The sequence below is a fragment of the Netta rufina genome (genome assembly GCF_964035555.1).
Source record: "Netta rufina genome assembly, chromosome: 6".
NCBI classification, from domain to species: domain Eukaryota; kingdom Metazoa; phylum Chordata; class Aves; order Anseriformes; family Anatidae; genus Netta; species Netta rufina.
In genome coordinates this window covers 24,459,728-24,482,367 of record NC_140129.1, presented here as the reverse complement: position 1 = coordinate 24,482,367, position 22,640 = coordinate 24,459,728, and the positions used below count along the sequence as shown (strand labels likewise).

At 46.6% G+C, this 22,640-nt stretch overlaps 2 protein-coding genes across 4 annotated transcripts in view; one reads left to right on the top strand and one right to left on the bottom strand.

Annotated features, from left to right (window-relative positions):
- The first annotated feature begins 1,532 nt into the window (after positions 1–1,532).
- UMPS (uridine monophosphate synthetase) lies at positions 1,533–7,715 on the top strand. 3 transcript variants are annotated; one of them, XR_014618550.1, is made up of 7 exons: positions 1,533–1,692; positions 2,317–2,470; positions 3,988–4,656; positions 5,289–5,464; positions 6,002–6,116; positions 6,804–6,955; positions 7,101–7,217. XR_014618550.1 is itself a non-coding variant. In XM_084288930.1 (6 exons), exons 1-6 carry the CDS (start codon positions 1,552–1,554, stop codon positions 7,274–7,276), a joined length of 1,431 nt encoding a protein of 476 aa, XP_084145056.1. In that variant the 5' UTR covers positions 1,533–1,551; the 3' UTR covers positions 7,277–7,715. The 3 variants fall into 3 exon arrangements, 2 of the variants coding, with proteins under 2 accessions (XP_084145056.1, XP_084145057.1); XM_084288930.1 differs by lacking the exon at positions 6,804–6,955 and having other exon boundaries at positions 7,101–7,715; XM_084288931.1 differs by lacking the exons at positions 1,533–1,692; positions 6,804–6,955 and adding an exon at positions 2,046–2,085 and having other exon boundaries at positions 7,101–7,715.
- A 7,085-nt stretch (positions 7,716–14,800) lies between these two features.
- ITGB5 (integrin subunit beta 5) overlaps positions 14,801–22,640 on the bottom strand; it is a gene marked incomplete at its 5' end in the record, with an annotated part of 46,255 nt that continues 38,415 nt past the window's right edge. Inside the window, 5 exons of the mRNA XM_084288996.1 lie at positions 14,801–15,400; positions 15,895–16,061; positions 16,976–17,092; positions 21,556–21,656; positions 21,836–22,058. Coding sequence (XP_084145122.1) covers positions 15,305–15,400; positions 15,895–16,061; positions 16,976–17,092; positions 21,556–21,656; positions 21,836–22,058 — 704 coding nt within the window. The 3' untranslated portion in view covers positions 14,801–15,304. The remainder of the gene's footprint in view (positions 15,401–15,894; positions 16,062–16,975; positions 17,093–21,555; positions 21,657–21,835; positions 22,059–22,640) is intronic.

Genomic DNA, 22,640 nt, shown 5'->3' with positions numbered 1-22,640 from the left:
CCAGGCAAGTAGCCACTGCCTGCAGGCTGCTGCACTGCCACTGGAATCCAAATTCATGTCTTAGGTGAGCTAAGGAGCAGCACGCCCTGCAGCTAGGGTGGGCCAGGTTGACACACAGCACCAGGGTCTTAGGCTTGAAAACCCTAAAGCAACCCAGAGTATGCATTTGCAATGCTTCTCTTGTCCTAATTGTACCAACAAGTCTTGCTTAGTCCCATTGCCTTTTTATTTTAAATGACTTTATTTTTTTTTTCATTAACATTTACCTTTAAAATCATTTTTACTTTCAACCTACAATAATGCTGAGAGAAAGCCTGTGCCCTCAGCTGACCTTCCCAGGTTTTGGTGCCCAGCATTTCTGAAGATGCCGTCAGGCCCTTGTTACAAATGCCACAGACGAAGGCGCAGAACAGCACAGTATGACTTGGCTATATACAACCGTATTTTAATACCCTTGCAATGAGAGGGCTACATCAGATGACCTGGGATAATGTAAACTTCGGAGAGAAATGTCAAGGCTAGCCTGTATATACAAGTCTGACAGATAATTAACGCGCACAGGGGCTAACAAGCTAACAATTTTTGTTTCTGTTCCTTTCCACCCAGCAGCAGATCCCCCCCTAACACAGGGCCTGGGTCTATTTCCCTGCTTGTTTGTCCTCACTCCATCAGAAAATGGTGCTTTCCAGGGACACGGGGCCTGGCCCCATGCCGCCAGGCTGGTCGCACGGTGCCACCAAGTGCTGGGCCTGGTGCTGGGACGTGTCACACCGAGTGTCACCACCGCGTGTTGGCCATGACCGTGGCGGCTGGGACAGACGAGCTAGCCTCAGTAGAAGCCATACGGCACTGCTACGTCCACCTCCTGGTGCTCTCCTTCTACCAAACCCATTGGCATTGCTCCATCACTGAGACCTGTTGGCTGGTGACTTTTGGAAGGCAAATGTGACAGAAAGGGAAAATATATATATATATAAAATGTGTCAGCCTTGTTCGCTAAGGGCAAAACTCTAATGCCTGTCCACGACTGCGACCACCAACTGGAGCTAGGGGGGAGCGGCATGGCCAGCGACACAGCGCTTTCAAGGTGCGAAGTACGTCCACAGCCTTAACAATTTCGGCACGCCGCTGGCCTGCCCAAAGCGCCGTGTGGCTCTGGGGCACACGACTGCCCGCTCGCCATTTGTAAAGTCGGCCTCTTGGTATGGGCTGGCACCGCCGCCATGGCTGCCATGCCCGTGTGCTTGGACTGTGCACCCTTTCTATAAACGGACTGTGCTAGCGACGCGTTTTCTGGGCTGTTCTCTATTTTGGATTAAAACTCGGTTGTTGGGAGAACAAGTGGCTCCGTCTCATTTCCCAACGCGGCTTTTTTCTTTTCTTTTTTTTTTTTTTTTTTTTTTTTTTTTTTTTTTTAACGGGCGGAACCAATCACACCCGGACCGTTCGTGCCCGTCCCCAGGGACCGGGGGCGGTTGGGGAAAACACAGCGCTGCGCATGCGCAGCCACCCAGCCTGACGCCGCGCCCGCCATCTCGGGGGGCCGGGCAGATGGCGGCGGGCGGCGTGGCGGCGGCGCTGCTGGCGGCGGGCGCGCTGCGCTTCGGCAGCTTCGTGCTGAAGAGCGGCATCACCTCGCCCGTCTACGTGGACCTGCGAGGCCTCGTTTCGCACCCACGCCTCCTTCGGCAGGTGCTGGCCCTGGGGGGGGAGCCCCTGCTGCGCTGGGAGGAGGAGGAGGAGGAGGAGGAGGAGGAGGAAGGTGAAAGAGGAGGAGGGAGGAAGGAGGAGGAGGAGGAGGAGGAGGAGGAGGAGGAGGAGGAATATAAGGGAGGAAGAGGAGGAGAAAGAGGAAGAGGAGGGAAAAGGGAAGAGGAGAAGAGATGAGATTGGGCTCGATGATCGTTCAGGGTCCCTTCCTGTCCCTAATGTTCCGTGATCCTGTGAGGAAGAGGAGGAGGAGGAGGAAGGAGGAGGGGGGATGCTGCCGTATCAGGGGCCTGGGGGTCCTGCCCTGTGGTGGCGCCTGGGGCGTTTGTGGCATCGCTTCCCCGCTCTGCCTGCTTCAAGGCGGGGAAATTCGTGGTAAGTAACCAAAAAAAGAGGGTGTGAAGAGTCCCGAGCATCCTTCACAGCAGCATCGTTCACAGCAGTGATGCTTTCCTGTGGAGAAACTGCTGGAGTTTCTTTATCGGTGTTAGGCAGCTATCAAATAATGCAAAGGAGAGAGCTTTTTGTGCCTTCCCTTCCCTTGGTGGTGGACTTGTTGAGGAGTGGTCGCTCCAGTCTGACGCCTCGCATACACGTATTTTTCAGGTTGCAGATCTTCTGTTTCAAACAGCAAAAGATGCTGGCCTCGAGTATGACTGTGTGTGTGGTGTTCCCTACACGGCATTGCCACTGGCCACAATTATCTGCTCAGAAAAGCAGGTTCCCATGCTTATACGGAGGAAGGAAGCAAAAGACTACGGTAAAACCTTCTTCACGTGATGAATTTGTATTTACTTGTTGGCTGGTTTGTGAAATAACTATATTTTTAAGGTTCTTCTCTAATATACATCCCTCTTTCAGTTTAAGACTACCACTTCAATGGAAATAGCTACACCTTTTGCCCTGAAATATACCTCCCACAGCATCAGGCTCTCCCAGCTGGTCTCTTATTAGCCTGCAGCTCAAATCCTGCTGTAGTAGGTTTGGAAGCTCATGAGCTGCTTCTTTGCTTCCACAGTGTCTTTTTTTTTCCCTCTGGCACAGTTATTGTGGGTTACCGCCCTCTACAAAAACAGTTGCTGCAGTTTCTGACGTGCTGAGACCAGTGCCATGTCTCAACCCTAAACAGAACTTCTTGCATATTGATTCCAAGAGGAATCTTTTGTAGTCTGTTCTTGTTTTGTCTCTCAAACCTCTTTTTCTTTCATATCCTGTAACCCTTTAATCAGTGGGCAAGGTGTACCGGGTGAGAAGCAGTGAGTTCTCTACACAGTGATCAATTTTATTTTAGTTTGGTGGAAAGGGGATGAGGGGTGTGTGTAGGAGAGGGAAACTGAAGCATTAACATACTCTGTCAAATGGATTTCTTTGTGTGATAAATACTATCCTCTTCCAACAGCGTTCAGTCAGAGAGGATGTTTTTCAAAGTTAAATGTTAGCCAGTGTGCTAGGCAGGAGAGCTGTTGCTATTCCTTCTTGTGAAGGACAAGTTGATTGTGACAGCAATTAACTGCCTGGTACAAGGGTTCCGGTGTCACACAGATTGCAGAGCTGTACTTACACTGGTGAGACCGTCATGGTTGAAGCACCGCGGTCTGTGTAAAGCGAGGCAGCCTTTGTTGTTGCCCCCCGGGACACCTTTCATGGATTTGTGCCTATTATTCGTTCTGGCAAAGACATTTGGGGGGTTTACTCCTCCTAATTGTTCTAACAACAGAGATGTTAAGCACAGAATAATGCCTGTGAAAAATAGAAAATATGTTGAAGAGTATCAATGGCTTTGCTACTTCAAAGACATTTAAAGTAACTTTTAGTTTAAAGACTTCTAAGTTACAGGAGAAAATATTGTTGGTGTTTTGAAGGTTCAATGCATAGTAATACTAAACCAGAATTTCTGTAGTCAACTTACACAATGATTATTTAAATATGTGCAGCTAATAATATGTCACTTCTGTTAATGGAATATACAAAATCTGTTTATCCCCTTGGAGAAGTAACAGTCTTTGTGAATTGGATTACAAGTCAATTACTGAGCTGTGGTAAGAACTGTGATACCTGGTATCAGGTATTAACTAAAGAAATTCTCTCTACATACTGACAGTATGAAATTGCTGTTTTCTTGAAGTCTGATTTGATTTTTTACTGCAACATATGCTTGTATGTAAAATAGATATCATCATTAACATATCAGGTTAAAATCTTGATACTTCTGATGCGTTCTGATGTGGTCTTTTAAACCTTGTTCATTTAGTTAAGTGTATGCCTTTTGTTTTAAAGGTACCAAGCGACTGGTAGAAGGCATCATTAATCCAGGAGAAACATGTTTAATCATTGAAGATGTGGTAACAAGTGGATCTAGTGTACTGGAAACTGCAGAAGTTCTTCAGAAAGAAGGATTGAAAGTCACAGATGCTGTAGTGCTGTTGGACAGGGAGCAGGGTGGGAAGGCCAGGTTAGAAGAACGTGGGATTCGTCTGCACTCTGTATGCACGTTGTCGGGGCTGTTAGATATTCTCCAGCAGCAGGGAGAAGTGGACGCTGAGATGGTTGAGAAGGTGAAGGACTTCATTCGGGGAAATGTATTTGAGCCAGTGGCTCAGAATGGTCCTGCTCCTGTGAAAAGGATTTGTAAAGAGCTGAGCTTCAGGGCTCGTGCTGAGCTGCCCGGGGTGCATCCTGTTGCAGCCAGGCTTCTCACGCTCATGGAAAAGAAACAAACCAACTTGTGCCTTTCCGTTGATGTCACAGGATCCAAAGAGCTGCTGCAGTTAGCTGCCAGCCTGGGCCCCAGCATTTGTATCCTAAAGACTCACATAGATATCCTGAATGATTTCACCCAGGAAGTAGTAAAGGAGTTGAGAGCACTCGCAGATCGACACGAGTTCTTGATTTTTGAAGATAGGAAATTTGCAGACATTGGAAACACAGTGAAACATCAGTATGAAGGTGATTATCATCGACCTTGGTTTACAATAATTTTGCTGCCAGTCTGTGTAACTGCAGCACTGGAACAGGCTGTCAGGAGAGACTGTGGGATCTCTGACCTTGGAAAAAACTCGTGAGCAACCTGATCTAGCTTTGAAGTTAGCCCTGCTGAGAGGGCACGACCTCCAGAGGTCCCTTCCAAAACCTAAATCTTTTAACGAATCTATGCTTGTCCTCAGTAAGTACTTCTGAATAGCTGTTTGCCACGAGAAATGCAGTGGGGCTTATAAAGCAGCCTGCTATGCTTGTGTGCTTGTTATGGCTTTCATTTGTTACTGCAGCTGTAAATGATCAGAATACTGTTGCACCTGTGATGGTAGAATTTTAGCTCACTGTAAATGACTTAATGAATAGTAAAGGCAAGTTACTAAGTGCTTCTGTAATATAAAACTGGGAGATGATGCTTTGTGGTTGTGCAGCTGTCAGGAATGTCTGGTAAAACTGCACTTGCAACTGTTAAGCTTCAGTAGTAAAAAGTCTTTTAACGTGAATGAGTTAGTATGCTGCTTGTTTTGTTTAAGTCATGATTCTTGTTTAATACATTTCTAATGACTAATTTCACTTTGTGTGTGTCTTTCTCTCTCTCTTCTCAGGTGGTACGTTCAAAATAGCATCCTGGTCAGACATAGTTAATGCTCACGTGGTGCCAGGTTCTGGAGTTGTGAAGGGTCTGAAGGAAGTCGGCCTTCCTCTGCAGCGGGGCTGCCTTCTCATTGCTGAGATGAGTTCCCAAGGGTCACTTGCAACGGGCAAATACACAGAAGCTGCAGTAAGTAGGCACTTCTGTTTCAGCTTGTCAAGTGTTCTGATGAGGGAGGTTTTGTGTGCTGCTGACATCTATGCTTCCAAAAGTCTCTCCAGCACTATTTATTATAGGCTCTCTTTCTGTGCAGACTCAGGAATCTGACAGTGTCACACTTAAAGTTTTATATCTGCAGGCTGCTGGTGTCAGGTTGTTGTCATTCACACTGTGAGCTCTAGTGAATGTGATAGGTTTGCCACTCACCACCTTTTTTTAAATGAGCAATAGAATTCTAATCAGTGTAAGTTCATTGAGTGTATCATTTACAACATAGAAACAAGAGTAACTTCTGCATTCCTGTCTGCAAGCAAAGCTAAAATCAATAAGGGATCAGTCAATTCTAGGTGACTTTATATTGGTAAAGCAAGAACTTGCTAGAACACTCCAATGTTTCATTCCCCTGCTCTGCACACCTTAATGTGTCAATGCATGCATCAGAAATAGATTAGTGGGCAAGCTTGATTTTAGGTATATGACTTGAAACTGTTTACTGGTCTTTTTCAGGTACAGATGGCTGAAGAAAACTCTGATTTTGTTTTTGGATTCATATCTGGATCTAGAGTTATTAAGAAACCAGAATTTCTTCACTTAACTCCAGGGGTACAGCTGCAAGCTGGAGGTAATGTCTCCTGAAATACTTAGAGTGTGTTTGTAAATGCAGTAGGTGCAAGATCAGTGCTTTTTTGAGCATCAGTTCCATCTATTGGAATTGGTAAATCATGAAAAATGAGGGCTCTCTATGTCAAATTTGATCTGTGTCATTGTCATGGAATTAGATTTTACAAAACTCTCATATAGAAGCAGTTAAGGATTTATTATATACCTTTATAGAAAATAACAAGGTTTAATTTTTTTATAGTATAGAATATAATGATTTTAACAGCAATGTTATAATTTTTTTAACAGCAGTTAATCAGTATCCAATTTCTTGCTTGGGATTACTATTTATAGGATTGTGAGGCTGTTGTCTTTTGTTCAGTAATTTTCCAGGATACAAGGCTCTTGCCAATTTTTTATGATTCAGGTTGGACAGTCCCCTTCCCCTTAGCATTTAATCCTGTCCTTGTCAATTAGTTACACCACAGGGGCTGGATACAGCTGGAGGGGAGGGCTGATTGTCCAGTGCCTATATGGCATAAACAACAGGTATGAAGGGGAGAGAGCATCAAGCTTCCCTCTATAAATAACAGGAATGGTGTCAAGATGACTTCTCCTTTGATTAAACAGAGGAAAGAGATGAAGTATCACATTTGTCTAATAAAGTGATTGATTTGTAGTCAAGCTGAAATTCCTTCATTATTTTCAGTGAGATTTCATGGTATAGAGGTCTTCCTGAGGCTCTGTGGCTAATGAGCTGTCTGGTTCGAGGAGCGATCACGTTGAGGCCTGCTGTGGCTCATAAGCCTGAGCAAGACTTATGTCAAGTACAGGAGCAGAGCATGCCTGCCACAGTAATTGGTAGGTGTTTGTTAGTTGGAGGTACCTGATGGATTACTAGGGTGAGAACTGAAACAACGTACCTGTTTTCTGTTCCATCTCTTTGAAAGTTTTTAGAATGTATAATTTTGCACAAACTAAAAAAAAAATGATGTGTCTGTTTCAGGTGATAATCTTGGACAGAGGTACCTAAGCCCCAAGGAAGTTATTAGTGAAAGAGGTTCAGACATCATTATTGTGGGACGAGGCATCTTGTCAGCTTCAGACCGCCTTCAAGAAGCAGAGAAGTACAGGAAGGCAGCTTGGGAGAGCTACATAAGCAGGCTTGGTGGTCATGTGTGAGATGGGATGCAGGTCACTTCCCGACTCAATGAGCAGAGCTGATGGAGCTGTAATCATCGTGAGACTTCTACGTAAATACATTGACACTTCAGCCAGTAGAATACTGGGCCCTTTTGGAAAGAAATCTGTTGCTGGCTAAATTACTTTTTAATTGCATACATACAGACAAAGTTGTACCTGCCGTGGTTATTTTTCAGTATTTTTAGTTGTTGGATATATGAAACCAAAATTTTATGTTCAGTTTTTAGTCTTAATCATTTTCTATGCTGAAAAATGTTGAATGAGAACACTCCAAGGATATTTGCCTTGCGGTTGTTGCTCCTGTTTATCCTCCTCACCCTTAAATTGGGTCAGTATTTCACTATTAACTTCACCTGCAGCACCGACCTGTCTTACTCTCACAGGATTGCTCAACTCCACAATTTCCAAGTAAAGGTATCACGTCTTGATCCTATGCTGTGAAATTGAATAATATGTTCTGAAATAAATTTGCTACTATTTTCATGTAACTGGATCTGTAAGTCTTTTTTTCTGTGTCAGTGCGAAACACTGTTTATTTTCAGAGCCAGGGCATTACAAAAATAAGTCATTCTGCTGTTTTTTGTGACTGCAGGAGTTACTGCTGATGGTGCTTATAGTCTGCTCTGACAAGAGTCTTTATAGGTCCCAGCTGTTGTGCTTTTAATTATGGTGGAATTGCTGATTGCTCTAATGAGAAACAAATACATACTCTCTGTTGCTTGATTTATTAAAGTGTTTGTGGAATCTTTCCAGGAATTACTTTCCATGCTTTGGCATTGTGAAGAAAGGTTAAGTTGAAATATCACGTATGATAGGATGGAATCACCTTAAATAGATCCAGTATTTTCCAGGTGGAAATCAGCTTGAATTTTCATTGCCAACATGAAAACGTGAAGAATGCAGATGCTTGGTGGTATGGTTCTAGACCATTGCTATTTCTTTGCTGATGCAAAGTACACTAAGAAAGATGTATCCTTTTTTAAATACATCTGCCTGTAGGCTAGGAGCAATTATATCCGGTGAGATTTTTTGGGGCTTTAATATTTGACATTTTTCCCAGCCTTTCAGGAGATTAGGGTTATGCTGAAGTTCAAATGGAGATTTTGTGCTTGCTGTCAGTTGGATTAACATATGCAGAGTGCCTAAGAAGAGAAATGGGCTTGGATTTAAGGGTCTGTGGTATGCTTCTTGTATCTATGACCTTGTGCAGGCAGGCAGACTTCAGAAACTTGCAATTGAAAAGCTTCCTAGCTGCCTGTGTAGGTTGAGGATAATGACCTTATCCTTTTGCATTTCATTTTCCTTGGAAGTGTTTCTCCTGTGCTTGATGAAGGTTTCTTACAGGGCTTATAAATCTGTTACTGTGGAAAGAGTATTAGAAAAACAAAACATACACAGAGAAAATTCTGTGGGGCTTTTGTTTGGTTCAAGAGTCTTATTGTACCATGTTTAGATGGAGTTCTCCATGCACAGGAAACGTGAAGGTTCTCGTGGCCACCTTTCACCACTGGAACTTGATGAGTGTGTTGTCTCTTGTGAGCTGCCCTGCAATAATCTGAAAGTCAGGATACTTTGCATCAACTTCTAAGAAGTTTCAATCCTTTAAAGTGAATGTGGGTTCAGGGATTTGTTTGCTGTTTCTCATTAATTCCCTAATATCCTTTAGGCATGTAGCAGAAGCAAGGCTTTCTTGCTTAAACTGCTTTGCAGAAAACTTCTTTGTCCACCAGGTGGAGCCGAGGCTCTATTTTTCAAGGTGGTTGATGCCCTAGCCCTTCTATAGCCGATAGTTTCCACTGTTGATGCCAACTTGAGATATGCTTAAGATGAAACTTACCTGGTTTTCAACAACTTACTCCCTTGTGATGCCATAACTTAAGGCAGTAGAGTTTACTAGACAGCTGCCTCAGATTTGGGTTTAGCACTGTGTCTTTTAGTAGGGTCACTGTTAGAGCACAAGCAGAACTTGGTGAGTTCAGTATTTTCCACAAACCATGAAGTATGCATCTGAAATTTATGCAGCTAAAACCATGAGGAAGATCCGAGAGCTACTTTATCAGGCCCCTGGTGGAAAAAAATAGCCGCTGAATTTGGAGATATCGATGTGATCTAATATCTTGTTACTTTGGGAAGGTATTTGCAACTCAACTTTATGAAACAAGTTCTGAGCAACAGATCGGAAAACTATTTCTCAGTCCTGCATTGTGCATTGAGTAAGTCACGGAAAAAGTTGTATTCCAGTACTTCATTTGACACCAGCGTCACAAACATTTCAATTAGCAAAACAAAAACATGTTACCTCCTACATGCATTCTTGTGTCCGGGTGATTATAGTAAACAAGCATGTGTGCCTTTTTTTGAGGCACCTGAAAATGATTAAAAATCCATTTCAAATTAAGAACAAATGTTAATTTCCTTGCTTGCCTCTGCTGCTCACATTCGTAGCATAGTTCCTGCTGTTGGTCCCAACTGTTTCTAACATGGGAACTAGGTCACAATTTACAAAACTAATTTGCATTATAATATATGAATCTGGAAGTCTTGCAGTTCATTCTCTGCTCTGATCAGAGCCTCTTATAGAGGCATAAGGCTGTACTTAACTTTGTTGGTTGTCACATGATCTATGTTATCTGTCAAGGAAGCATTTATATGAACTTGCTGTCCTTAATTCACTCTGGAGGATCGTTGATAGCAGAATGAAAAGATACTGTCCTTTTCATAATGGGTAAGGCTGTGGTCAAGTGATGTCAGTGCTTGCACCAGGATGACAGCTACCTTGCTGGTATTTCTGAGCAAGTCACCGGGGACTGCATGAGAGATCAGCCCAATCTGGAATCATTAAGGAATGTAGCACACACATTTGTGTGTAATTTTCACTGTATCTTTTTGTTGTGGGCATTTCTGCCTAGAACAAGGAGGAGCAGCATGGGTACTTTTAATCAAGATAGCTGCTTAAGTACAGTGTTTTACTCAGACTTAAAATTCTTGCAAAAGTCTTGATAAAGCCAGCATCAAATTAAAACAGTTTAAATTTTTGTCCTTAAATGTACTTGTACATAACAGTGTCAACATGGTTTAGTAGCCAATAGTTGACAGGTCATGTTATTGTTTCCATAAACTTCCATAAAAAGTTATTGGAGATCTAAATCCAGAAAAAATGACTGCATCACTTCCCCTTAAATGTACTTGGAAAGCCTGTTGCTGTGGGTTCTTAGCAAGTGACACAAACATTGCATTTAGGAAACAGTTAGAACCGAAGGAATGTGAAATACCCAGAGGAAGTTTGTTTCCATTCCTGAGTTTTGGAGGTCAGTGACTCAGGGAAATGGTCTGTTTTGGAAGACTTTTAATTGAACTGCAGACTAGACAGGGCTGGACATCTTGTTTGTTTGTAATCACTCTGTTAGGTCTTGGTTGGTCTACATCACACTGACAAGTAGAGCTTCGTGTTCGAACTCTGCAACAAATTAAAAGTCAGTTTGGTGCTTGCTCAGGCTTTGGGTTTTTCTGTCTTTTGACAGACTCCTGCAGGCTGAAAGCAGTGACCCTGCCTGCTTGTCTGGGTCGACTTTGTCCTCGCTCTTGATTCTCCATTTCTGCATGACCTGTGTCATGCTCTGAACTCATAAGCTCGTGCTGTCCACGGTCAGGCTGTGAAAATGCAGGGTTATGTGTGGAAGCTGGCCAATACAGAGGAGAGGAGGAAGCCCGAACAAGGATATAGCTGTGAAGTTCTTGCTTAGAGCACAGTTTCCTGAGCAGAGATGAAAAATAAAGCCTCAGACCATGTGTAATAGTATGGCCATAGGCTGTGCTTAGGTCAAATAGATAATGTAGGAGCAGATGAGCAGTGCAGTCACTTTTGATCTATCCCTGTAGAAATAATAGTAGCTATACAACAGACACTTTAACGAATAGGACTGTTTAGCTGGGGAAATTCTGCTGTGTTCTCTGCAGCTGATTATTTCTGCTCTGCTGAGAGGTGTCAATGTAAAGCAGAATGGAGAAGATTCTGTTGTGCTGGGACCAGAGCACGACACCACTGATAATTGGAATAGAGAAAGGGCAGGATGAAATCAAAACCTCCCTTGTATTTGTAGTTTTTCTTTTCTTTTTTTTTTTTTTTCAGATGGGCAGTGAAGAGGAGGAGGAACGACAGTGAGCTGAATTCCAATGTAAAGTATGTTCAGATCAGGAAATGATGCTGGAACCCACAGGAGATGCTGGGTTGCACATGTAGTTAGTTACCTCGCCTTGGTATTTCCTGCCAGACATCTTAGTGACACTCCTCGATACGCTAGCTCATTCACTTTCCATGCAACTGGAGAAATGCAAGATTAAATGCGTGCAGAAGCATGAGGCATTCGTGTTCTAAAGCTTGGGCTTAGCCTCCAGCTGTTGATCACCTTCTTACTGCATCGTTGTACGGGGCAAGGAGGCTGCTAGGAGGGCATGTATCACACCTGGCTTTTGTACATCACAAGCTGCAAGGAATCTCCATGCTAACAAGGCAACGAAGGCTGTGCTTGACCTTGACTTTTCCCAAGGTGTGACACAACAGCACTCCCAGAAATGGGAAAACACGTTGATGAGACAGCAAGTGAGCCCCTGCAGGGCTGTGTAGCAGCAGCCTCCAGCTGTGGCTGTGGAAACATGGAGCTGATGTTGCAACGGCATCTGGGTTCCAAGTTGGCCAGACAAGAGCTGACATTTTCCATCACCATGTGACCTGCTGATGCCTTCTGCTTTAGCTTTCATTCAGGAATGCTAGCTGTGGTCAGGCTGCGTGTGTTTAGGGACACAAATAAGTGGCTGCTGACTGAAATACACCATTCCTATGACAGAGCTTGGCACTAACCTTGCCAAGGGTACAGGCAGATCTGCTTACACAGGAAAGTAAAGCTTCTCACTCACAGCATCACTTCTTTTTTGTTTTTATTTTATTTCCAGATGCAACCTTAAGTAGAAGCTAAACTTGGAGGGAGAGACCATAAAAATTAAAAACATACAATTGATTATTCATTTGTATAAAGTTTCTCTGGTACCTTCTGATATTCTTTTGGTAAAAGACAAGCCTGACCTACAGGATCAATCCTTCCCCCACCCAGATGTGGTAGTAGACATCCCTGTAGGACACAGCGGCTTGCCCGTGGTGCTGCTCTGCCTTCAGTGCCCTAGTGCTGCCAGCCAGGGAACAGGCAGCTGCTCGCTTGTCCCTGACAGCAACTGGCCCTGTTTCCTTCTTGCTGGAATTACTCTGCACTTTCTCAGAAGGGTGCCACAGGACAGACTCCCATCTTCCACTTGTTCTCCATGTTATATACCCTGGCAACTCTTCGGAGCAGTTTGTTTCACAGCTGATTTTCCCCCCAACCCCATGAGCAGGGGAAGAAGCAAAGCTTTTCATCGCATCTCCAGGTCCCTTCCTTTCCTTCTTTCTACCCTCCCTACCCGAGTAACCCCCTAGCAGGGTCAAACTTCACATTGCCATCATTCACTGTTCTCTCAGCACCAAACTAATGTGCTAGGAAATGCCACAGCTTAAAGGTAATCTGCAAAAGAAATGCTGGAAAGGGGAGCACTGGCTGCGCCTTTCCTTTCCAAATGCAAAGGAAGAAAGCAAATGGTTTTCTTTTGTTTTTAAGCTGCTTGGTCCCTCACAAACTAGAGGCAGTGGAGCTGTGTTCAAAGTGTTTGCTGCTCTGGGTGGCAAAGCTGGCACAAAGTTCCTGCCCTACCTTTCCCGCCACTTTCCTTCCTGCTCTCCCTTTCCATGCCTGTGAACCTTGCAAGTGAACCGAGCTAAAACTTGATCTGTAACAAACAATCTGGCCTACTTAGGATGGATTTTTTTTTTTCTTGGATGCAGTATTTTTGTTAACCTTGTGTTAGCAATGAAATTTCTCAAAGCAGTGCTAGGCAGCCCGATGGTGGTAAAACCAGACTTTTTCCTGGATAGCCCTTCCCAGGTGGCAGCACTATTCCCAGGGATTCAATACGCAACAGGGCAAATCACCTTAAGCTGCTCTCATTGCCTTTCATTAAAGCACCGTGTAGGAAATGTGCAGTTAGCGTTAGCTTCCCCTGAAGAGCACTTCTGTGCCATTGCTGGCTGCTGAAGCCAGCTTGCCACTGCGACAGCAGCTGCTGCTGCCCCTTTGCTGTGCTCAGACCTTTCCTATTTCTTGCAAAAGCGCAGGGAGAAACCCCTGCACCTGCTGTGTCCTGGCTCTGGGCACGATGTGGCCAGTGGTGCACAGCCTTGGTGTGCCCCAGGCAGCTCTGCTCTTGTGCCAGCCTCGTTCCCTACCCTCTGCATTTATGCTATATCAAACTGCCCTTGCTAGGTCGGATTCAGTAACCATCCTGGATTAAAAAATGAAGTGTGAGGACAGAGCACTGTTTTGTTTTGATTTGTAAGGCCACCTGATCAATTCTGATGCTGACAGCATGTAACTTACTGCGTTCTTAATCCCTGTCCCTAGCTATTTTTAACATGGTTTGTTGCGCTTCTTCAGTGTTGCTGGTAGGAGGAGGGGGACCATAAACTTCTTGAAGGAGAGCTGTTTATACCGAGCAAATAAGGGCTCCTGTTTATAGAGGCAAAAACAAATATATAAAAAAAAAATCCGGAAGGATGGGCCCGTGGCTGTCTTCCAATGAGAAAAGCAAGTCAAAACAATGAACGCCATTTGTTTTTGCTTTTCCCTGGCAAGCTTCCTTCAGCTGACTATTGCATGATCTGTTCAGGGTGAAGAGGGGAAAAAAAAAAAAAAAAAGCCAAAAAAAATAAAAAGCAGTAGCAATTGCTCTGGCTTCTCTCTCCTGCCTTCTGCTGAAGTCCCAGTGCAGAGCTCGTGTGGGTTTAAAGCTGCAGCTGTCATCTGGGGTAACACAAACCCCAGCTTCAGAGGAAAACAGATGGGGCAGGAGGAACAGTTTCAGGGAAAAAACAAAACAAAACAAAACAAAACAAAACAAAACAAAAAGTTCTGAAATAACAACGCTGGGCCTTAACCAGCTCCCTGCCCAGCCAGAAGCTGAGGCTGGACCCCCCAGCTCAATTCTGTGTTAAAACCTCGGATGTGAAATGCTCAGAGGGAGATGTGTGGCCAGCAAGCTGAGCTAGCAGCCGCCCAGGCTGGATGCCTGCTTGCAAAGCCCAAGGAGTCAGTGCTGAACATTTCCTCAGCCTAAACTCCCATTTCCCTCGGGCTTCCCCAAGCCTTCCTGCTGCTCGACAGAGCAGCTACACTGAGTGTGAGTGCTGAGCGATGTCTGGCAGTCCCCACCCTTGGTCAACAGCGCGGCGTTAAACCAACATACCTTCTGCAGCCGTCACTGCGGCTCCAGTTCCTGTTTGTGTCCTCGTGCTGGGACTGATAAGGTGCTACCGATAAATAAATAAGGCAGCACCCGTTTTCCTTGCAGAAGCACGCCCCGTCTCAGTCTGTCCCCGCGGGGCTCAGCAAGGAGATGACAAACTCCGCTCGCAGCATCATGTATGCACAATAGTTTTATTTTGTTTTTATATAAAAAAAAAAATCCTAAAGACTGCAGAATTCTTGTATCCTAATTTCTTATACAAATGCTTCCAACACCCTCCTCTTTTCTTTAAGCTAATTCCCCCCCTAACAACTTGCAATGGCATGGGGTTCCCCTGATTTTGGCCTAGTCACCCTTTCTAGTGGGATGGGATATGTCTAAAGCTGCAATATGGCACTTGATTCACTTAGTTGGCAGGTTTAATATATCCAGAAAGCTGGGCTGTGGAGCCTCACGTGGCTCGGAGTCCACGAGCACAGGCGGCGAGCCTGCCTTGGCGTCGGCGTGTCCCCAGACAGCACGCTACTCTTCTCCTCACTGTGCAAATAACAGGCTTCCGTCATCGACCAGTCCTGTTGTAAGGTATTCCCTCCCCTGAAGAGGATTGGTCCCGTCTTCAAGTCAGGAGCAGCAAATACAGTCAGGCAATTGTCCACAGCAGTCCCACGTGCTGAGACCTGATCAGTCAACCGTACCGTTGTAGGACTTGTTGAGCTTGTTGAACGTAAACTCCACGTTATGCGTAGAAATGGGCTTTCGGTAGAGGGGGTTGGATGCCTTTGGAGAAGTAAACAAAGGGAAAAGGTAAGGAGCAGAACCTGTGTCATGGCAAAAATGTGTGTAATCTCACAGGATTGCAGAACGGTTTAGGTTTGGAAGGGACCTATACAGACCGTGGGCTGGGACCCTTTACACTAGGCCATATTGCTCAAAGCCCCATCCAACCTGGCCTTGAACGCCTCCAGGGATGGAACAGCCACAATTTCACTTCCATCCTCCCCTTCCTGCTCTAATTACTTCAGAGATGCTGACTGTATTTGGCTTTGACCCACCTTCTGTCCCATCTGCATGCACGAAGTGATGCCCTCTAATGCTGACCAGCCCCATGGGCAGGAAGCCTCCCCACAATGCTTCCTTGTAGACCTGGCCACCTGAATTTCCAGTCAGCACAGTACACACATCCATCTCTTTTCTCCATCACTGCAGAGCTGTTTGCTGCCAGCTATGCTGAGAGATCCCCCCCAGAGCCCCAGCAGCACCCCAAGGCTCACCATTTCGTATCTCGCCCGGGAGCGTTCGCTCTGGAAGCGGTCGAACTCCCTCCTGTCGTGAATGGTGACGAGCAGCTTCCAGAGCCCCAGCAGGATGGTGCCGATCAGCACCACACTGCCGATGACGGCCAGCACGATGGTCACAGCGCTGGGGGCTGAGCTACATGCTGGAAAGGAGGGGGAGAAGAAAATCAGCTCTGGAGCAGGTGTATCCAGACCAGGATACCGAGACGTCATGACCTGGAGCGCAGCCACTGAGCAAGTGGCCTCAGGGCAGTTCGAGCAGCAGGGACTGAGTTAAAAAAAGCAACAGTCCTCGCTGTAACGGAAGGGATCTTTTATTTTTACATTCAAGAGCATTTATTCCTGGCTGGGGGCAGGGCAGCAGCACAGTTCACAAGGACGTCACCAGGGCTGGGATGTCACACAGCTTTGGGGGACGAGCTGGGCGGTCCCCATGGGACACAGAGGGCAAAGACACCTCTGGCAAAACCCAACGCAACTCCTGGCCCACTCTGACCTGGAGACAGGTGATTACGGGTTGCTTTAACTAGGCACTTTGCCTGCCAGCTAATCAGCTGGCCTTTCAATTAAGTGCAGGCTGCAGCCTAAATGAAATAAAATGTGCTTCCTCCAAAACTTCCCACCCTGCCCTGTGTCTCAGAGGGCCAAATCAGAGCACAAGAAGCTACCGCTGGGTGCTCACCAGCAATTCCTGCAGTGCCACAAGGGATTTTCTTTGAGAAGCCGCATTGCCTGTGATTGAAGCAACACACAGGGCCCATGCTGCGAACTGCAGCTGCCCCAGGGGAGGGGAGGTGGGGCACACACACTGTGCTGCTGGGACCAGAGCTACTGCTTGGAAATGCAGAAATCCACAGCTCCTGTGGGGGCTTCTTGCACATCACACTCTCAGTCAGAAGCCTTTTTTACTAAGTTGGGAGCATTTGGCTCTGGGTTTCACCCCAGTTATTTGCTCATGCATGCAGCCCGTGAAACCAGCTTTCTGCCAGCCAGCAGCAGCCCAGCACCTCCCGCGGGGCAGGCTGTGCTGACACAAGGAGGGCAAAGGAGGGCAAACCTGGCTCCTTGAGGACGGTGAGGTTGGACTTCCCACTGGCGAGCTCTGAGTAGGTGAACTTCATGACACAGTTGTTCACTGGGTAGGCACACAGGATGGCATTCGGGTCGTCCGTTTCTGGAACGAAATGAAGAGCAGCTCTGAGTCCCTGCCAGTTACTTGGCCAGGAGACCATGTGCCACTGTCACCCTGCACATCAAGGCAGCTCTGCACATGATGGCACACCCAGCGCGGTGCTTTGCATGGGGAGGAGAGATTCGTTTCCACCCAAAGCCCAGCCTTGGAGCTGGCTCCTGCTCTTCTGGAGCAGTGTCACACTGGGGACCTTGCATTCCTTCCCATCCGAGGGGCTTCCTGTCCTACATATGGTGCACATTACAGCCCAGCTCCAGCCTAACTCAGCATCACGTGGGGGGAGGGAGAAAGCATTAAGAAAAGCTTAAAAGCCTCCACTATAGTGCCTTTGCTTTGCAGCTACCTCTGGTCCTGCTGCAAGGCACACTTGGCTGAGAAAAAGCCTGACAGAGCTGGGAAATGGCATAGAATAAATGAGGAGGCAAGGTGGGCACCCCCAGGGGCCTGGGGAGGGAGGAAAACGGGGAAGAAAAGCAGCACCTGGAAATGATCAGCATACTGATCTTGATTCACGTGAAAATACGGTTGTTAACTGGGACTGTGGCAACACACAGTTGGGGGCTGCCATGTCCCTGCAGCCCGGAGCACCCCAGGGTGCTGAAGTCAGCAAGTGTCACACTCACTGCTCAACAAACAGTGCACAGCAAACAGGAGCAAGCTCGTTCATGCACACTCTTCCTTCATGCAGGGAAATAATAAATGCCCCTTTTCTTCTTGATTTTTTCAGCTTCCTAAGGTGTGAAAGCTGGAGGAAAAGTAATGGGGACACATCCAGCCTTGGTAACACCCAACAGCAGCCTGTGTCTGGCTGGTGCTCCAGCTGAGCTGAGCTCAGGAAAGGCTGGAAAACACCTCCAGTCATGCCAAGCTCTGCAAGAGCCCCTCTTGCCTTTGTGGGATGGTGTTTTCAAGAAAGGGATTTTGGGCACTCAGTCCTATTTGCTGGCAAGACACGGCTTTGGTTTAGGCACCTGGAAAATGCTTCCTGCAGTTTGTCACTAGCATCTGTGCCCATCTGTCACACAGAAATGGCCTGGCTTTAATGACGGCAGCTATTCCAGACCCTTATCTCCTGCCCTTCTGTTTGTCTTTCCTTTCAATGCCTTCAACCTGCCTTCAGTGGGAAGATTAATTCCTTCCACTTCAACGGCTCCGAGCCCAGCCACAGCTGCACCTCTGGTGAGCCCCAGCAGGGTCCTGGTGCACACAAACCTCAGCTGCTCCTGCCTCAGGACAGCAAAACCTGCTCCACCTTCACCCATGGTACCGAAGGCAGGGCACACTTGTACCTAGCAAGGTACAATTAGACTAATAGAGAGAAAACTTGGTTTGGAGTTTACGCACCCCCAGAGAGCAGTGACGGCCCCCTTGAGCTTTCAGGTCCACCACCATGTGCTCTTGGCAGGGGCAGCTCAGCACCGGATCTGTCACAGCCCCTCATGCTGAAAGCTCCTCTCTGGGACCATCAAGAATGGAAACTTGGTATTACAGAAATAAAGGGGATCCTGCAGCACACAACACAGCTCATAGAAGCCTCCCAAAAAGCATCATTCTGGTTCATAAGTCCAACGTTAGATGGCTCTGCTTTATAAAGCTTTGAAAGACAGGATGCTGCAAAGAAACAGGGAACGGCCTCGGTTTGCATCAGGGGATGTTTAGTTGGGTATCAGGATGAACTTCTGCATGGAAAGGGTGGTCATGCATGGGAACGGACTGCCCAGGGACATGCTGGAGTTGCTGTCCCTGGAGGTATTTAAGAGGTGTGTGGATGAGGCACTTAGGGGCATTAACACCAAGTCAGAGGGACATACGGATCTTTCCCTGACAGAAAAATAGAAACAAATCTGAAACGTTTTATGAACAGATAGGACAAACCTTTACTGTGTTTAGTTAGACAGAAGGAAGCTTAGAAAGTCTGTATCTCTGTTGCTACCATACTAATTAGTCAGCTTTATCAGTAAGCCCATACAGAATTGTCTCTCAGAATGAGGGGGTTAAGCTGACCCAGGCGTGGAGGATGTGTCTGAACAGATTAAGTGAGGAACTCATGGTGCACCTATGTCCTTGGATACATAAATGACTTCACGTAGCATGCATGCCTGAGTTGAAACAATAAGATAAGAAAGAAGGAGGTGGCCTGAGCGTGCGCAGGAACTGGGCTCAACCAGCAAATACAGCGAGGAAGACTAGCGACGACCACCAGAAGACCCCAAAAAAACACCAGTGAAAACAAATGTGCATGCACCAGGGGTATTTAAATGCTTTAATGGGCAATAGTGTGAATGTTAATTATTTCTTGGAAATCCAATGTATATGTATGTTTTGATTGTATATAACCCCTGTAGCTTGAACGATTCGGTACGCACACTAGGAGGAGCAATCCCCTGTGTGTCTGGTGCCCCAGCTGAAGAATGCCTGCTTTCTTAAACTCCAAACTGAGAGTTTCTTTGACCAGTTTTTATGGTATCAGCATGGTTTAGCAGCAGTCTTCATAGTGTTAGATGATGGTTGGACTTGATGTTCTAAGGGATCTTTCAACCTAAACAATTCCATGGTTCATACCCAGAGCCAGAAGGCACTCGGGATCTCCCAGGGGATGCTCAGCACCGCTTGGTATTTAAGGTCCTAGCCTCCACTGCTGGGACAACACACACACGAGTCTTCTGGCTGCCAGTGACAAATACCAGACTTCAGCCTTTCAGCAGGGATTGTGAACATGTGCTACATAGCGCAAAAATACTTGAAGGCGAGGATTTGGCGGAGTTTGCCTGTGAGGTAGCCTGCAGTCCCTGCGCACTTTCTCTAGGAATATTATGCAGCCCAGCTCTCCAAGCTGTTCAGTGCTCTGAGGTCCCAGAGCTCTGCACCGCCCAGGATCAGACTGCGGCAGTGCAGCAGAAGAATAAGCATAATTCCCCAGAATGTCTTAAAACAGAAATTTGGCCGTTTTCCTCAGAAAGCAATGGGGGGTTGGCCAACCACAGCCCAGCCTCACCTCCCAGGGTGCAGTCAGCACAAAGGCTGGCTTTGGCGTTGTGCAACACGCAGGCAGGAGAGCTGAGCTTTAACCCCCAGTATGTGCTGGCTCCTAAGAACCATGGGCCAGCCAGGCATCAGAAAGGAGCTTCATGTGGTTTGGAAGCATTTAAAAGGGACTTGTAACCTCTCACAGTGCACTGATGTAGGTTCACTCCCCTGGTAAACTGCAGTGAGGATGGGGAGGACTAGAGCAAGCCTCCAAGGGAGAAGGTACAAAACCCTGTTGGTGGTAATTTAAAAGCTGGGCTCTGTGTATGAGAGGAGTCAACATGAGAAGCATCATCTGCAGGCAGCTCAGGAGGAAGGGAGAAAAAGGACGAGCAAGGTAGAGCACTTGTAATATATGACCTATGAAAGAGAATGAGCAGTTGTCAGATGTGGGTGGGAATTTATCCCAGCCTCTCTAACCCTTCTCCAAGGGGTATAGCCAAGGCCAGGGTAAGGTCTGGGACTAAAGCTGTCACAGTTTGGGTCTCCTCTACTGTCTCAAACAGCAACCAGAGATTGCCAGACTGAAGCTTGAAAAGAAGGGGGGAAAAAGTCATCTGCTGAGGGACAAGGTGTGGTGTGACCTCGAGAAGAGGACACAATGGGCAGGACTTTTAGAAGTCAGTTCAACCACAGCAGAACTCATCCTCAAAACAGCTTTGATTTCTCTTACAGGCCCACTTCTTCCAAGAGGAAATCTCAGGAAGATTAGAGAACGCCTTTTTTGGGTGATACTTTGTCCTTCTGCACTCTCTCGCAGCTCATCTAATCTCTCCTGTCATCTGATCTTATCCTACTCTCTTTGCTCTTCGTGCTGGGAATTGTGGTCCTCGTACACCAGACAGGGCGAAGGGAGGACTGCTTTGGACACCCTCCACACCATCTCTGTGCAGAGGGTTACACGGCTGTTAGCTCAGCACTGCAGAGCCACAGCTGCTCGCAGCAAACATGTGCCCAGAAAGACGTACGTAATGCCTAACCTTAGGATGGGGGGACGCTTATCTCATGTCTCTAGCAAGCCAACATGTCCAATTCATAAAACTCATAATTTCTTCTAAATGACTTCATTAAATAAAATTGATGCGTTTCCTTCCAAAAGGAAATGAGGTGGTTATGTTAGTGTTATGTACTGCTGCTTGGATCCAGGTTTTAAGATGTTATTTAAAATCAAGGGTTTTTTACTTAGCATCAAATAATGGTGTTTTATGTAACTAATATGGAAATAGTAACAGAAGAGCAATTGAGCTGCTAACATGAACACTCAAAGCAATGCAGATTACAGCCCAGACAGAGGGTCATACATTATGCTTTCTAAATACTGCATTTTCCCTGAGGCTTTCTTCACAGATAGGTCTTGGATGGGTTAAGAGGATTTGGATGCTGCAGTCACTGGGCACTGCTTTCAGCTGCATACTTACTGAGAACATCCACAGTGGTGATGATCTCGTCCTTGCAGTGCTTTTGGCAGGTTTGGTTATCCAGTCTTCCTGAGTTAAACAGCTTGCATTCAATGCAGTCCCTGCAGAAAGACACACAGAGAGAAAGACTGAGCACACGAACACTGCAGCCTGCCACCTGCACCCCCACGGAAAGGGAGGTGTAGGTCTAGAAGCTGCACCACAAGGGAAGAGGAACATCAGGATCAGCCATCTCCCCTTTCCACCAGCGAGAAGCCTCTCCCAAAGCCCCCGTGTGTACCTTTTAGTGCTGCAGACACCTGGGCAGGTGGGACACTTCTCACAAGTCTCTCCAAAAGCCCCGGGCTCGGTGCACTGACACCTCCCGCAGACACAGGTGCCGCGGCCACTGCACATCTGCCCATCACTGGACACACAGCCGCCGGTCTCGGTGGAGCAGTTGCAGTTGTCCCCGATGTAGCCCGCGTGGCACTTGCACTCCCCACAGTGACACTCGCCATGGCCTAGGGAACAGAGATGTGACAAGGGTGTCAGCAGTGGCTGGAGCCAGTGCTGGCATGATGCTGATGGGTCTGAAAGCAAAAAGCCTACCAGGCTGACCTAAGGTCTTTCCTGTCCTGCTTTCCTAACAGCTTTATTTAAGAAGTAATCCCAAGGCAGTGTATTAAAAGAATTAAACCAGCACCACCTCCTGTGTTCAAATGAGACCTCAGCACCCCAGCCAGCCCCACAAAGTCTGCCAGGACCAGCTGAACCTCATCCAGGCAGCAGCTCAGGGCAGCTCACAGCAGAGATGAATGAAGGAACCGCCTCAGTGAGGATTCTTCCCTAACCAAAGCATCCTCTTGCAGCTATGGTGTTAAGCGACAGCCTGAGAAAGTCAACAGACTTCAAGGCTTTCAATTACAGTAAGTGGAGTGGCTGGCTGCCGAGCATCTGGTTTCAGAGAGGCATCCATCAGCTCGCTGGAAACACTGCTCGAATTCCTCCGTGGTCGGTCCCTAGGAGAAGGGATGCTTCTGAACGCACGGTTTATAGAGCTGAATGGTTTGTACACAAGGCTCATCAGCAACCTAATTACAGCT